At 45.6% G+C, this 15,233-nt stretch overlaps 1 protein-coding gene across 2 annotated transcripts in view; it reads right to left on the bottom strand.

Annotated features, from left to right (window-relative positions):
- Window positions 1-1,367: 1,367 nt before the first annotated feature.
- The window catches only part of PCSK6 (proprotein convertase subtilisin/kexin type 6), a 94,395-nt gene continuing 80,529 nt past the window's right edge, over window positions 1,368-15,233 (bottom strand). For both annotated transcript variants that reach the window (XM_033166596.1, XM_033166597.1), the window contains exons 18-21: window positions 12,190-12,293; window positions 8,009-8,138; window positions 6,406-6,518; window positions 1,368-3,217 (exon numbers count right to left, since the gene is read on the bottom strand). In XM_033166596.1, the coding sequence (XP_033022487.1) occupies window positions 3,120-3,217; window positions 6,406-6,518; window positions 8,009-8,138; window positions 12,190-12,293 (445 nt within the window). In that variant the 3' untranslated portion in view covers window positions 1,368-3,119. The remainder of the gene's footprint in view (window positions 3,218-6,405; window positions 6,519-8,008; window positions 8,139-12,189; window positions 12,294-15,233) is intronic.

The following is a 15,233-nucleotide window of genomic DNA, read 5'->3' as shown; positions in this document are numbered from 1 at the left end:
AGTTACTGTATTTACTCGAATGTAATGCACACCTTTTTTGGCCAAATTACGTCGCAAAAATCAGGGTGTGCATTAGATTTGATGGCACATTTACATTTGCCAGCAAATATTTCTTTGGTTTCAAGGTTTTGAAAACTGAGGTGTGCATTAGATTTGTGTAAATACAGTAAATGGCTGCAGACCTGATCAGTATTATGGGTTGCCACTAGGAGGCCTATATACATACAGGGCTTTCTTTCAGCTGGAACTCAGTTCCAGAATCTCTGAGCTGGGCGCCATTGCCGTTCTAAGAGAACAAGGGAGGTATTCGTGATAAGTTCTTGCACCTAGTTTTGATAAAGCTGCTAATGGACCAAATACAGACCCTTCAAGTGTCCCTATTTTCCAGGGACATTCCCTGGATTAACAGAAGCTGTCCCGGATTCTGATATGATCCCTGAATGTCCTGTTTTTCCTTAGGACATCCCTATTTCCATTGGAAAAATGTTGGAGGGTATGAAATTAGCATTTGAACAGGAACAGTTCTGAAGGGGGAAAACCTATTTATGTATCTCTCTCTCTAATGCACATGTGTCACCGGTTATACCAGAGACAGTCTATGAAGTGCTATCCAGATACTGTCCACCAACACTTGAAACACAGCAGCTACCCCGGCTTATAGCACATCAGAAGAGGTATTTTCTCCTGACTAAGAAATAAGAGGATCAGGACAAAGGCCCATCTAGTCCGAGATTCTGGGCAGCAGTCAATGTTGTGCTAAAATGGTCTATGAGAGCAAGCATTTCTTCTTGCTGGATGGATGGATTTTTCTTTTCCTCACATATGCTGTTCTGGGGGTTCTCCTGAACCCCCCACCCCACTGGGGGCAAACAGTGGGAGGAGAGAAGGGAAGCCTCATTGTGCTAGTGGAAGTCACTGCACGGGCTTCAGCTGGGAGGGCCAGTTAATTGAATCTGGCGCACTGTTCCATGGCCCACCAGATGCCTATGGGAAGCCCATAAGTATCTTCTGAAATTCCTACATTAGAAATTATCAACAATATTTTTAAGACCAGCTGCCCTGTTAGAGCAAGCATAGGGACCCTGTGACCCTCCGGATTATGATGGACTCCAAAGCCCATCAACCTCAGCCAACATTGCCATGGATTATGGGAGTCGTAATCCAACATCTGTAGAGCCACAGATTCCCCATCCCTAAAAAGAGGCACCTTGAATCATGTTGTGGGTCATTAGCTCACTCACTGGGAATACAGTAATCTACAAGATGAATCACATCCCAATAGATTTTTGTGTGTGCATCTCATCAATAAATATAGGTCGTCGGTCCCCCTCCAGATGTTAATTAAAAGACTACACAGAAATAGGATATTCATAGTAAAATAAAGCAATTTACTTTGGTTGCTTCAGGGGTGGGTTAAGTACAGAATAACTCAATCAGGACTATAAACATTTTATTCATGGTGTGGTTGCCTTGTCAGCTTCTTGCCATTGATCACATCAGAAACACTGTGTTGGCTTTCACTATTCATTCAAGCCAAGTTTGAGAGCACATGGGTCCAAAGCAGTACGGTCATGTCAGTTAATTTTAGCCAGGAAAAAAAGCTTAGAAAACTCACTTTGTTAAGAGCCAATTAATGTTTTACCGCCAATTTCATGGGCTGAAGGTTTAACTTATTAAAACAGCCAACAACGCGAATCAGAACAGGCATTATAAGAAAAAAGAGAAGTGTTGTTTACATATGTCTGAAGAGGGGAAAAGGGACATTTTTGTTGAAACTTACAAAGATGTCACTGGAAGGGAAGGAGACACATTAAAAAAAAAAGGTCTGTCCCTGTAAAAAATAATTTAAAATTTCTGTGAATAAAGGCAATGATTGTATAAGTTACTTTTTTAAAAAATTCTTTAAGACAACATAACCAAATATATTTAAACACAATTATATAAACACCACACAACAAACTAAAAAATATATATTATTATATGTATATATATTTATATATTTATATGTATAGTGAATACATTCAGATGTGTTGTATAGCGCCGTTTGGTAGAACTGGTTGATTCCTTTCCCTCCTGGCTGGCTAAATAGAACGTCTCCTGGAAGGGATTGCTTACTAAAGTCACTGAGCTGTCATTAGACAGGAAAGGTTTTGTCAGCAAGTTGTGGTAGGCTGGAAAAATGAAGCCATCAATCAAAGCTGAAAAAGCTAGGAGATGCAAACATTTGGGGTGGGGAGGAGAGCAGAATAATCTTTTGTTGCGGAGAGGAAATTATTCTAGCCTGCGTAGGCAGACAAGAGATGAATTTATTCCCAGTAATTTCACGATGAAGGCTTCAATCCTGCAGGGTGCTCAGGGCTACCAGGTTCCCGACAGTCACTTAGGAAGGATTTGGCTACTCAGTACAGCTTGCAGTAAAGGTGGACACTTGGGGCTTAGACAAAGACCGCTCTCACCTATTCCTGCCAACTCTGGGAGAGCTTCTTTGGTGACTGCCAAGTTGCATGTTTGCTATGGCCAATTTTGCTCCTAAAAGGCAACTGGGGATTGTCCTTATTTTTCACCACAACATTTCTGGGGTGAAGTGCATCAAGCCAGGGTTGCACCAGAAGAGAACTCAATCACTGTGCAGCTAAAGGGCTGCCAATTCTTTTGGGATGGGTGGGCAAGAGGTGCCCCTTTCTTCTCAAAAGTGCAGAAATACCTTAAATCTGCCCAGTCACCTGCCTGGATACTATTTGGGAGGGTTGATTAATTTGAATGAAGCTGGGCATGTGGAATTTGGTTTCACTCTCCATTTGCAAGACATGTCCAAGAAGGATTTGTGTTCCCATCTGCATTTTTATTTTTTTTTATTTTTTCTTTTAAGATGCAACAAGCAAAGCAAGGATGCTACCTAGGCTTGGGTGTTAACCAGGCATGTGGCACTGTAGAAACCAGACTGGCAGGCAATATTAAAGTGATCCGCGTTGCAAGCTGAAGCTTCAGTCAGCGCTGGGTGAAGCTTCCCAAAGTGGGGGTGGGGTAGGGGTAGGGGCAGACAGGGAGGAGAAGGGAGACTTTGTCCTAGGGAACTGGCACAACAGGGCCTCCAGAGGGCAGATATTAAAATCTTCGGCTCAGCCAGCCAAGAGGCACGTCCGACAGCAAAACTGTATAAATGGCTTGCGCTCACAGAGTTTGTTGGATTTCACCATCTCGCAGAAGACCTCATCAGCTGGGAGAGCATACATACATTTGGAAAGAGGGAGGAGAAGGGGGGGGAAAGAAATTGGATTAACATTTTAGCCAAACAAAGTAGGACTGGGAAAAGCACAGCAAGAGCTATTTTGCTACACGAGAGATAACGGAAAAAAGCAGCTCATCCATCTGTTGGAGAGTTTCGAGATGGGGAGGGGCATGTGCATTTCATGAGCATGGCTCTTACACCTGCATAGACTTCAGAATGGAGATATTTATTTAATCCTTCTACCTACCATATTTATATTCCAACCCTTTCCCCCGTGAGCTCAAAGTGGTGTACATAGTTCTCCCCCATCTCTGTTAACTTCCCACAACGATCCTGTGAGGTAGGTTAAGCCAAGAGGCAGTGACTGGCCCAAGGTCAGCCAGCGAGCTTCATGGCAGGGTGGGAATGTGAACCCTGGTCTCCCGGGTGCCAGCCCGACACTCTAACCACTACACAACACTCTCCTGCTCAAGTACTGCACAGATGCACCAACAAAGTTGAGCCGTACAAGGGCATGAGCGAGAAGGAAAAAGAAAGTGACAAAATGACCTCACGCGGCATTAGGATAATACGGAAAAACTCAAGGATGGTGGGGATGAGTCCACTTAATTCAGTACTGTCAATATATTATTATTATTATTATTATTATTATTATTATTATTACCCAGCCACTCTGGGTGGCTTCCAACAAAATATTAAAAACATGATAAAAGATTAAACATTAAAAACTTCCCTAAATAGGACTGCCTTCAGATATCTTCTAAAAGTCAGATAGTTGATTATTTCCTTGACATCTAATGGGAGGGTGCCACCACCGAGAACGCCCTCTGCCTGGTTCCCTTTGGCTTCATTTCTCGCAGTGAGAGAACCGCCAGAAGGCCCTTGGCGTTGGACCTCAGTGTCTGGGCTAAGCAATGGGGGTAGAGACACTCCTTCAGGTATACTGGGCCGAGGCCATTTAGGGCTTTAAAGGTCAGCACCAACACTTTGAACTGTGCCCGGAAACGTACTGGGAGCCAATGTAGGTCTTTCAGGACCAGTGTTATGTGATCTTGGCTGACTGGCAGCAGTTGTCCAGGGTTTCTGGCAGGGGGCACCCTCAGCCCTACTGTGATGGCCTGGGACTCTGGCTCGGACTCAGAACCAGAGGAGTCTCAGTCTGCACCGGATCCTCTGCCTCAGGCATCATCTGAGCCAAGTCCAGGGCCTGATCCTGAAGAGTCCCAGTCTGCGCAGATTCCTCTGCAGCAAACACCAGCTGGGCCAAGTCAGGGGCCTGAGCCTGTCCTGGCTCCAGATGCAGAGATTACCTCGTTGCCTTCAGCTGGGCCATCACTTACAGCTGTTCCACCACCAGTTTGGTCAGGGGAGGCTGAGGCGGCCCCTGGGTCCAGTAACCCATCGTCATTTCCCGAGCTGCAGAGACTCAGGTCTGAGAGAAGGAGGAGTGCTTGCCTTCAGGCGAAACAGGGAAGTGAGTTGCCGGGGGATCAGGACCGGCCATTGTCCCGACTAAGATAAAAGGCTGTTGGACCCCGCCCCAGGTTGTGGGAGCAACACTGCTGTAAGCCAGATCCTGCCTGAGATCCTGTACCTGTCCTTGCCTGGTTTCCTGCCCTGTGTCCTGCCTTGGCTCTGTCAGACTGACCCCTCGCTGAACCTTTTGGACTGGACCTGGACCTCGTTTCTCGGATTACCCCTGGGCCCAGCACACCTACCTGGAGATGCCAAGGATCGAACCTGGGACCTTCTGCCTGCAAAGCAGGTGTTCTTCCACTGAGCTGCAACCCTCCCCCCCCCCCAACTCAGCTTATTGTGCTGCCACAGAGCCAAAGTAAGAGGTTCCCTTGCAGACCTCCACACTTCCCCTTGCCCTGTGCCTAGAGAGCAAGGGTCCAGCAGTTTTCAGTTTGCCCCACCAATTTCCCAGAGGAAGCCCATGCTTTACCGCTGGAATTTGAACAAACGTAACTCCACAGAAAAGGTGAGCGTCATCAAATTCAGCAATAAATAGTGGCTTTCCCTGGGCGAAAGCAGTGGAACAAACAGGAAGTGTGGGTGAACCCTGAGGTGGGTAAGGAAAGCTTGGTCAATCTGTCCTTTTTAAGGGATATCTCCCGATATTCTCATTGAAACAGCTGACAAAGGGTGCAAGGATAGATGGGCTGAATTTAAGAAAGAGATACAGTATAAAAATGTTATTCAGCAGCATCATGTATAGACTTGGAATATGCCAATTTCTCCCATCCTTCAGCAGTCGATTCTTAAACCAGCTCCATGCAAATTGTGTGCCAGGAGAAATTACAGGAATTTTTCTTTCTTTCTTACCTTACCTGCACATTTTCAGGTCGCTGATTCTTCTCTACCACCTGCTGCCCCAAAGTTAAGTTTCAGTAAAGTTCATTATATATTCCATAAATATGAAATCTCAACCTCAAAAGTAATTAAAATTGCCGCAAGTTCCTGATGCAAGAAGGGAGTGAAGAATGAGCAACATCTGGCCGAAGACAAGGATGAGATTCTAGGGAATGTAGGTATGCAGAACTAGTAATGATGCAATCGAAATGTTAGTTCCTAAAGTCCCATCACATTTCTTCCCTAGATGCCCTCCAATTTGATACTAAAATTTAGCTCCATTTGAGCTGCACAGGGTCCCCCCCCCATTTGCATCATCTTTCAACTGCTGTAATGGAACCAAGCAAAAGGGGACAGAGGCTGTATTAACAGTATAATTTAAAGCACATGATCTACCCCAAAGAACCCTGGGAACTGTAGTTGGTTAGTGGTGCTGGGAATTTTCGCTCTTTGGGGAGTAAACTATAGTTCTCAGGATTCTTTGGGGGAGGCCATGTGCTTTACATGCATGGTGTGGATGCAGCCTTATCAGTGGCTAGTCAGGTGTGTGTTGTATTGCCTATGTGGATACTTGGGCAGAGCCACACCAAACATTTAAAGTGCATGCAATGCCCATTTAAAGCACGTGACTTAGCCCCAAGGGATTCTGGGAGGTGTTGTTTCCCCCTCAAAGCAATACAATTCCCAGCACAAACTTTTAAAACAAAAACGCTTCTAGGATTATTTGGAGGAAGTCATGTGCTTTAAATGTGCATTGGATGTGCTTTAAATATATGCTTTAGATCTGCCCATCTTTAATAAACATCCATGTAAATACATACCATTGTGGCATCTGTCGCTAGCAATGCACGAGCCACTAAGCAGGCTAAAGCCTTCTTTACACCGGAGACATTTTCTTCCCGAGCTGTCACAACTTGAACAGTTATCTTCACATCTGAGGAAGAGATGAAAAAGGCAACTCTTTCTAGTAGCTAGTTGCATGCCCATAATCCAAACTAAGGCATGGAGCCCACAGCCCTCCAGGTTTTGAGGGACTACAACTCCCATCATCCCCAACCATTGACCATATTGGCTGGGACTGAGGAAGCTGGAATCCAGCCAACATGCAGAGGGTCACAGATGTTTCCCATCCTTGGCATAGAAGGAAGGAGGGTAGACACATCTAACCACTAGCTTATCCCACAGCCCTACCAAAACTCTTCCTATACAGAAAATTTGAGATCTCTCATCCAGACAGTTGTTGTCCCTGCATTGTATCCAGTACAAGAGCCATGCCAACCCACCAGCAGCTCTGTTGCCCCTGTGCAGTCCAGAACTCCTTGCCCTGATCTTGGGACTCCTTAACCATTGCTTCTAGCTTGGCTATTCTTGTCTTTCCTAGTATAGCTCAGTCAGTAAAGCACAAGACTCTTAAAACACGGTGTCATGGGTTTGAGCCCCACATTGAGCAAAGGATTCCTGCATGGCAGGGGGTTGGAATATATGACCCTCATGATCCCTCCCACCTCTACAATTCTATAATTCTATGCTTGAGGGCCATGGCTGCCATGACTACCTGTTGCTGAGCCTTATGTCTCCTCTGCTTCTATAGATATCTCTCTTCCTTACTCTCAAGGAAGAGCTTCCATTGTCATGGTCCAGGAGGGAGCTAAGACACCTTTCTGGAGATGTGGGGGTTTGAACTTGTGATCCTTTATGGCGTAACATATGCTCAGTATCTGAGCCTGGTTCCTGGAGAGAAGGGGAGGCGTGTGAGGGGTCTTGGCTAAATACCATTCGATAGGAATTCACCTCCCAGTTCTTTCCTTGTTGTGGAAAGAGATGTTGCAGGAGGTTAAAAGAGGACAATATCAACTTGGTATACACGTGGTAGACCAAGAGGAATAAATTTGATTCTGAAAATTATCTCCTCCTTAAATCTGACCACAACAAAGCTGCTTTGAATCAAGAAAAGAGATCCTTGTTCGCATTATGCCAAAGCAGAGTGCTTGGCGAGGGTTAATGCTTGCTCCCATGCTACTTTCACAAAAGGATACAAGGACATAAGTGGAATCTGCTGGACCAGGCCAATGGCCCACCTAATCCAGCATCCTGTTCTCACAGTGGCCAACCAAATGCCTGTGGGAAACCTGAAAGCAGGACCCGAGTACAAGAGCACTTTCCCTTCCTCCTGTTTCCGGCAACTGGTACTCCGAAGTATTACTGCCTCCAACAACCACGGAGGCAGAGCAATGCCATCATGGCTAGGAGCCCCTGATAGCCTTTGTCCTCCATCCATGTGTCCAATCGTCTTTTAAAGCCAACCAAGTTGATAGCCATTATGGCCGCCTGTGGGAGTGCAGTTTGAAGTAGCATTTTTATCTGTCCCGAACCTTCCAACGTTCATCGTCAGAAACGGGTTGCCAAAACTGCTTGATCTCCTACCTCCTGCAGACCTTGTGGGGGAGTCCGCGCAACTCCTCAGGGTAAAAGCCTTCACCGCATGTTGGGACGCACCTCCACTCGTGCAGGTGCAAGTTCCTGGCACAATGGATGCCTTCCTCTCGGCCCGGCCCTAAGGAGCATGGGAAGAACAAGCACACCAGTTTGGTAAGACAATCACTGTACCGGGTGCAAACTGGGGGATAATGGAGGCAAGGAATCTGCTTGCTGCTCTACTCCTAAGGGAGAAGAAATGAGTTGCTAGAGCCCTTAGATTCTCATCATTTTGCCTTTGTTAACGTGCAGCAGGATGATAGTTCTTGGATACCAGTGTGAATGAATCACTTTTGATTTTCTATGGCTTAGAAGAATGGAGAATCTGGTGTTATTCATGCTAGTGGCCAAGGACTATCATCCAAGGCAAAGTGTTCGGGGTCTTTTTAAAAGAGTAAACGTAAATGGAGGAGGAATTCATATGAATTTCTGTGAGATTACAATACAATGTAAGTACAAGCTGCTATCATTGTGAGGTTTGGTGTGTGTTTTTTTTTAAAAAAAATTAATGTGACGTTAACAAGACAGCAGGAGGAATCTGCCTTGGTTTCTTTCCAGCAGGAAGATAAACACAAGCCAGAGAAACTTCATCTCTCCAAGGACACCCTAATGCATAAAATCTACAGCTTACATACCAGCTAGTTACTGCTAGGGCGTCTTTTGCCATTTCATGCAAGCAGAAATTTGGATTCCTCAGATTTGTTCTTTAAGAAAAGGACGTTCTTAGCCCTTGTAGAGCTTAGTTTGAACACAAGCAGGCGATTAAGCTGCAAACGTCCTGAAGCACTCAAGGAGCCAAGCTTCTGGGTCATAGAAATCTACCTGCTCCTTCAGAATTTAAGGGGGTACAGTCCACTTGGCAATTCCACTCTTGAGCTGTTTGTCACTCTTTAACTGCTAATGCTGAGCTTATCAGTTGAAAGAGACAGGGATAGGGCAACAGCCTAACTGCATCGTGGTCAAGAGCCACCTTCAGTTTACCACACAAGTTCAGGTTGTGTGTTATTCAAGTCTTATTTCATCTCTATGATCATATCTCACCATACATACGGTATATATATTTTAATGAACCTCTCATTCTTTTCCTAAGGTTCTTCCCACCTTTCGTTTTATCCTCACAACAACCTTGTGAGGTAGGTTAGGCTGAGAAATGGCTGAAGGAAGCCCACTGAGAGTGTTATGGCTGAGTGAGGACTTGAAATTGGGTCTCTTCCAGTACTGCTCCATCACTATAGCCACTATACCACACTGGCTCTCTAACACAGAGAGCTTTCGAACCACCTGCTGTCTAAGAACTGCTCCCCACCCTCATAAAGGGGGTGGGGAAAGAAAGCAAAAGGTTAATTATAAAGACGTGCAGGTTGAACCAACTGCACCTTGTAAAGAACCGCGAATCCTTGAACTTCGCAAATTTGGAGAGTCCAGCATGGCTGGTGGCATGTACTGTGGCACTGTAGGAGAAAGCATTTTACAGGCAGGGACAGACTGAGTCGTTCCGAGTACATTTCGTGGAAAAAGCACATGCCTCTCTCAATTGCGATTTGGCTTCAGACCAGGCCATTAAAGGGGCAGCTGCAAAGACAAAATGTTTCTGGCAGGGAACAAATGACTTGGGGGACTCCAAATCGTAGGACTCGGGTAGCAACGCCGCTCAGGCCATAAAAAGAGTATATATGAGCATACCAGTGAAGTTGAGCTTTGCGCTCCCTCAAAGCTGGCATGTATGTGGTTGGCAATCTGGGATCGGACAAGGAGTTTTATGGTCTGTGGTGGTAGCATCCTTGAATAAAATGCCGACACATCCTTTCCGGGGGGCACAAAACTACAACTCTCATCATCACTGACCGTTGATGGTGCTGTCTGGAGCTGATGGGGGTTGTAGTCAAAAACATTTGGAGGGGTAGGCTGGAACAGGGAACCTGAGCAGCAGAGCTCTGGGATGCAGTGCACCCAGTGCTCCACAAATTTGCACCTGAAACTCAGCAATTGTGATATGGCTCAGAATTCTGCTGTTCAAACGTGTGACAATTTGAAATAAGTTCACGCAAGCCCTTAGGCATACATAAAGTAGCTCTTTGGATCGTGGCCAAACGCTCTGGAAAGGGGAGATTGCCCAACTTTCAACAGGAAAAAGAGAGGATTTCAGCACATGCTTTGTGTTCACTCTGAGTTTTGTAGATTTCCTTTGGTTTTTTTTTAAAAAAGTGCATTTGCTCTTGAATTATTACTGGTCTGGGGCAGAACAAGCTGGAAACCGAAGCAAATTCTCAGTGGGACACAGCACAAACTTCCCATGCAAACGTACAGATTTTGAAGCACTGACACTTTTATGTACTCAAAAAGCTCGCTTGTGCTGTGCTTCTTACAGGCTTTTCATATGGCTCCCTTTGAGTCCCATGAAAGGTAAGGCTTCTATCTTTAAAGCAGAAGGAATATAAACAACAATACTCCAATCACATATATATATTTTTAAAGTCTTCTTGAAACACATCCAGAATATGTGATGGGGTAGAAAGGAGGCTGTCTGTCTCAGGCACTCATGTCATTAGTAAAATATAAATTAACTTTTTTAGCTTTGTTCAAGTAATGTTACATTGAACGCACCTTTTGATTTACAAACTGCACAACAGAGAGTAGGTTCTGGTGGGCCCTCGGGCAGGACAACCCTCCCCCTTGTTCCCCAGTGGGTCTACATTCACACTGCAGCAAGTGTAGGGGGCTCTTGTCAGTGGCCCCTCTGCCCAGCCATGTCCACATGTGATGCTGTTCCTGGCAGAGCGAAATCCAGTTGGATTGTGGAATTTTTCTATGGTTTAAATATGAAGAGTTGGCTGTTCTTCCTTGCGAGCTGGCAAACTAGAAGGTAGGTGTGTGAAGAGGACCTAGGACTCTTTGGGGTTGTACCCAATTCTAGCTATACTCAAAAGTAGATCCATTGAAATTAATGGACATGATTAACTTAAAGGTAAAGGTAAAGGGACCCCTGACCATTAGGTCCAGTCGCTGACGACTCTGGGGTTGCGGTGCTCATCTTGTTTTACTGGTGGAGGGAGCCGGCGTACAGCTTCCAGGTCATGTGGCCAGCATGACCAAGCTGCTTCTGGCGAACCAGAGAAGCACGGAAATGCCGTTTACCTTCCTGCCGGAGCGGTTCCTATTTATCTACTTGCACTTTGACGTTCTTTCGAACTGCTAGGTTGGCAGGAGCAGGGACCGAACAACAGGAGTTCACCCCGTTGCAGGGATTGGAACCGCCAACCTTCTGAATGGCAAGCCCTGGGCTCTGTGGTTTAACCCACAGTGCCACCCGCGTCCCAGTATGATTAACTTAGGTTCATTATTTTCAGTTAATCTACTGTGAGTAGATCTTAGCTGGATGCAATCCTTAGAAATAAGAATCTGAATGCAGACTTGATTTAAAACAGATACAGAGCTCAATGCTCCAATTCCTTGCTTGCAAACGGCCACAGGCAGACACCTATTTTCCCTTTTAGAAACCCCACTGGCTTTTCAATCTAAAACAGCCTCCTGCTACCTCTCTGGTCCGCTCTGGATATTTTGGTCTACAACCCAAGCCAGCACAAAAAATTCTAAGTGACAGCTTGACGTGCTCCAACTGGCCCAATGTATTAGGGACAGCTCCTTCCTACATATACACTAGAGCAGCCTCCCCTCAACTTGGTGCCCTCCAAATGTTTTGTACTACAACTCCCATCAGCCCTAGCCAGCTTCCTGGTCCATAGCAAACTGTACCTTTGCCATTACATTTAATCAGCTAACTATGGTTTGTGCCTGCACTCCAAACAAGAAATGAAAGCCAAGGAACTGGTTGCCCATGACCCAGGAAGTCAGAAAAAGCATGGGCTATAGGCTGGCTCATGGTAAAACCATGATCACATATGGGATCATATGTGAATTGGCCCAAAAAGAGAAGAAGCCAAGGACCAACCAGGACAACACTCCTTCGTTGGTGGAGCCGTGCTCCCAGAAGCTTTTATTTCTGCAGCTCCTGCAGGCTAGCTTTGTTCTTCTCTGCAGTGAAAGACACACAAAGCTTGCAACAGTTCAGATCAACAAGCTGATGATTCCCACGTACTGCCTGCCTCTTGTAACTACTTCACACAACATACCCACGCATGTCCGGCAGTTTGACTGGCATCCCTCACATCGTACTTGCTCCTTGATCAGGTACATGCCCGGCCTGCATCCTGTAACGCAGCTATTGTCTACAAGGCTGCGGAGGAAAGCAGTGGAGATAATCATCAATGTCATTTCAATCTAATGGTTGACTGGCACGTTAGGAGTGCCCATGGGGGGTTACAGAATTTTAAGAGTGCAAAGCACAATGTAAAATAAAATAAAATACAATGCATTGCAACAAAGGCCATACAATAATAACACATAAAACAGTTCAATAAAACAGCAGCAAAATGTACAATCAATAGACAGCAAAATCATTGTAAAGCGGTCAAATGTCTGGGAGAAGAGAGAAGTTTTTACCTGGCGCTGAAAGGATGCCAATGATGGCAGCAGGCAGACCTCATTGGGGAGAGCATTCCACAAGGAGGGTCACCACAGAAAAGGGTGCACCTAGAGGAGGGTCCCAGATAAAGACCAAAGGGTCCAGGAGGGTCTCCACTAGCACTGAAGCCTATCCCCACACTCCCTGCATCCTGTTCTCACCGTGGCCAATCAGGTGCCTATGGGAAGCCCATAAGCAGGACCTGAGTGCAACAGCAACTCTCCACAGTTGTAATACTCAGGAACTGGTATTCAAAGGCATACTGCCTCTGGCAGGCTGCAATTGCTTTTTCTGCAGGAACCGGTACAACATCTATCCTATTAAGGTTCAGGTCTCTGGACATCTCTCTACCTGCTATTGCAATATTGCCTCTTCTGCCCAGCTCAACCTACCCAACTCAAAGCAATAAAGATTTCATTTTTTAAAGTGCAATTATGGATTGGGGGTGGGTGGGCACAAAAATGGCCAGCTGCCTGTTCTGAAGAGCATTACTGACAGTGTCTTTAGAGGCAGCTGAAACAGAGCTAGCAGCACAACAGAAATTAATTTCCTTTTGGGGGAGCAGAGGAACCACTGCCCTAAAAAAAAAAAAAAGCTTTCAAACTTAGAGGAATGGGCAATGTTTTTTCATATCCGTATCTGGGCAGTCAAGCCTGACTCTCTGAAGATCTTCATCATGAAGAAGCCACAGAAACTTTAGTAATAAATTGAGGTGGGATCAGAGAAACTGCATCTCTAAAAGCTATGCCTGCTCCCCAAAAAGGTTCCTAGCTTTTGGCTGCCTTTCTGTAATTTCTCCAGCATTGACCCTTTCTTACAGAAGAGAGTTGCTGTGCCTTGATGTGATTGGGGCCGAAATGTTAGAAAGGTCCCTTGAATAACCTTTAAACCATCTAAGGTCCTCTAACCTAGCAGACCATGGAATTTCATCCAACCATTCATTAGTGGAGCTACTAACATCCAGTTGAGGTCAACTGTTCCTTTGGCAAAGCCACTGAGTACAGATTAAGGAACGCTATAGAATTGTTCGTGCAATCACCCATGGAGAAATGGAGGCAAGGAAGCAGAATAGGATCACAGCCAAAAGGTCCATCCTGCAACCTCTATATATCTACCCAAACTGGACAACAAGCTCTGCTTATGTATCTGCAGCATATGAAGATCTGGTAGTGCTGCTGGGAGCATGGCCAGCGGGCACAGTCTCACTTACCCTCTCCCCGCAAAATGTGATCATTTCCATGCAGGTGACATCATGAACAATCCTGACATGATGGAGAATTGCCCCTGAACCAATGGATGTGTCCTACTGTTAGGAGTGCATGTTCTTTGGCAGTGTTTGGTTGGCTAAGAGCTGAGCTACATGATGCATTAGCCATACAGATGTTGGAGAATTCCAACCAATACCGAAACAGGAGTGAAAATTGCAAATGTTTGCTCCTCATTGTGTTATATGTAGGAATACTTAGGAATACTTCATCATGTGCAAAGGCCTGCTTATTTTCTCTATGCAGTTGTGTAGCATGCAACCATTTCTGCAGTGCTGCTTGCACTTTTGCCAGGTGCCACGGTCCATATACCAGCCTTCACCAACTTGGTGCCCTCCAGATGTTTTGGACCAACTCCCATCAGCCTGGCCAGCACATACTCACTGACGAATACTCATTAAGACTCCATGCGCCTAGCCATGCACCCATATATCTGTGCAGATGATGAATTGTGTGAGAAACGCCCCGTTCTTGATTACTTTTAGTAGCTATTATCTCATCAAGGCTCTGTAGTTGTCTAAACATGCTCCAATGGCACAAGCTAGGAGTCAGGTATCCCTGAAAGATAACCCAAGGCGGACGCTGCAATTCAGTAGTAGAACATTTGGTTTGCATGCAAAAGGTCCAGAGTTCAATCCCGGGCATCTCTGGGTAGAGCTGGGATAAAACTCCCTCCCTTGAGAGCCACTGCCCGTCAGTGTAGACAGTGCTGAGTTATATGAATGCCACACACTTTCTGTCAATGCATGAAGGGGAAGTGGGGTTATACTAATTAGCCCCACTCTTGGTGGTCACACATGCAGCTGAGTGGGGATTTGAACCCAGATCCCATCTGTCTCCAGTCTCTCACACTCTCCACCACATGAAGAACTTTTATCCTTGGTCTAAGCCAGGTGTGGGAAACCTTTGGCTCTCCAGATGTTGCAAAACCACAACTCACATCATCTCTATCCACTGCCCATGCTTCCTGGGGCTGCTGGGAGCTGTAGTTAAGCAACCTTCAAAGGGCCCAAAAGTACCCCACACATGGTCGAAGTTTTTCATCACACCATCCTGCCATTTAAAAATAAAGTGATGTTTTCGAGGCGAAAAGGCCCAAACTATAGAATGATCAGTTCAAGACCAGACCATCATTACTTTATAGAGATATAGAGACAGGTTCCTCAAGTCCGTCTGCACTTCCTCGGTGAGCCTGATTTACAGCTGAACCATCCCTGTGAACATCTCTTGGTTTCACCCTGGAAGATTTTTCTTTTTTTAATAAGCAGAGACAGAAACATTTCTGGCAAATGCTCTTCAAGCTGACAAGCCATGATTTTGGGGGAGCAGCTTAAGGAAGTTAGCGGACAATAAAAAGATACTATTTTCCCTTTCCTAGGAAGTAGAT

The sequence above is a fragment of the Lacerta agilis genome, chromosome 13, assembly GCF_009819535.1.
Source record: "Lacerta agilis isolate rLacAgi1 chromosome 13, rLacAgi1.pri, whole genome shotgun sequence".
NCBI classification, from domain to species: domain Eukaryota; kingdom Metazoa; phylum Chordata; class Lepidosauria; order Squamata; family Lacertidae; genus Lacerta; species Lacerta agilis.
Note: the sequence above shows the minus strand (reverse complement) of the source record. Positions and strands in the feature narration are given on the sequence as shown.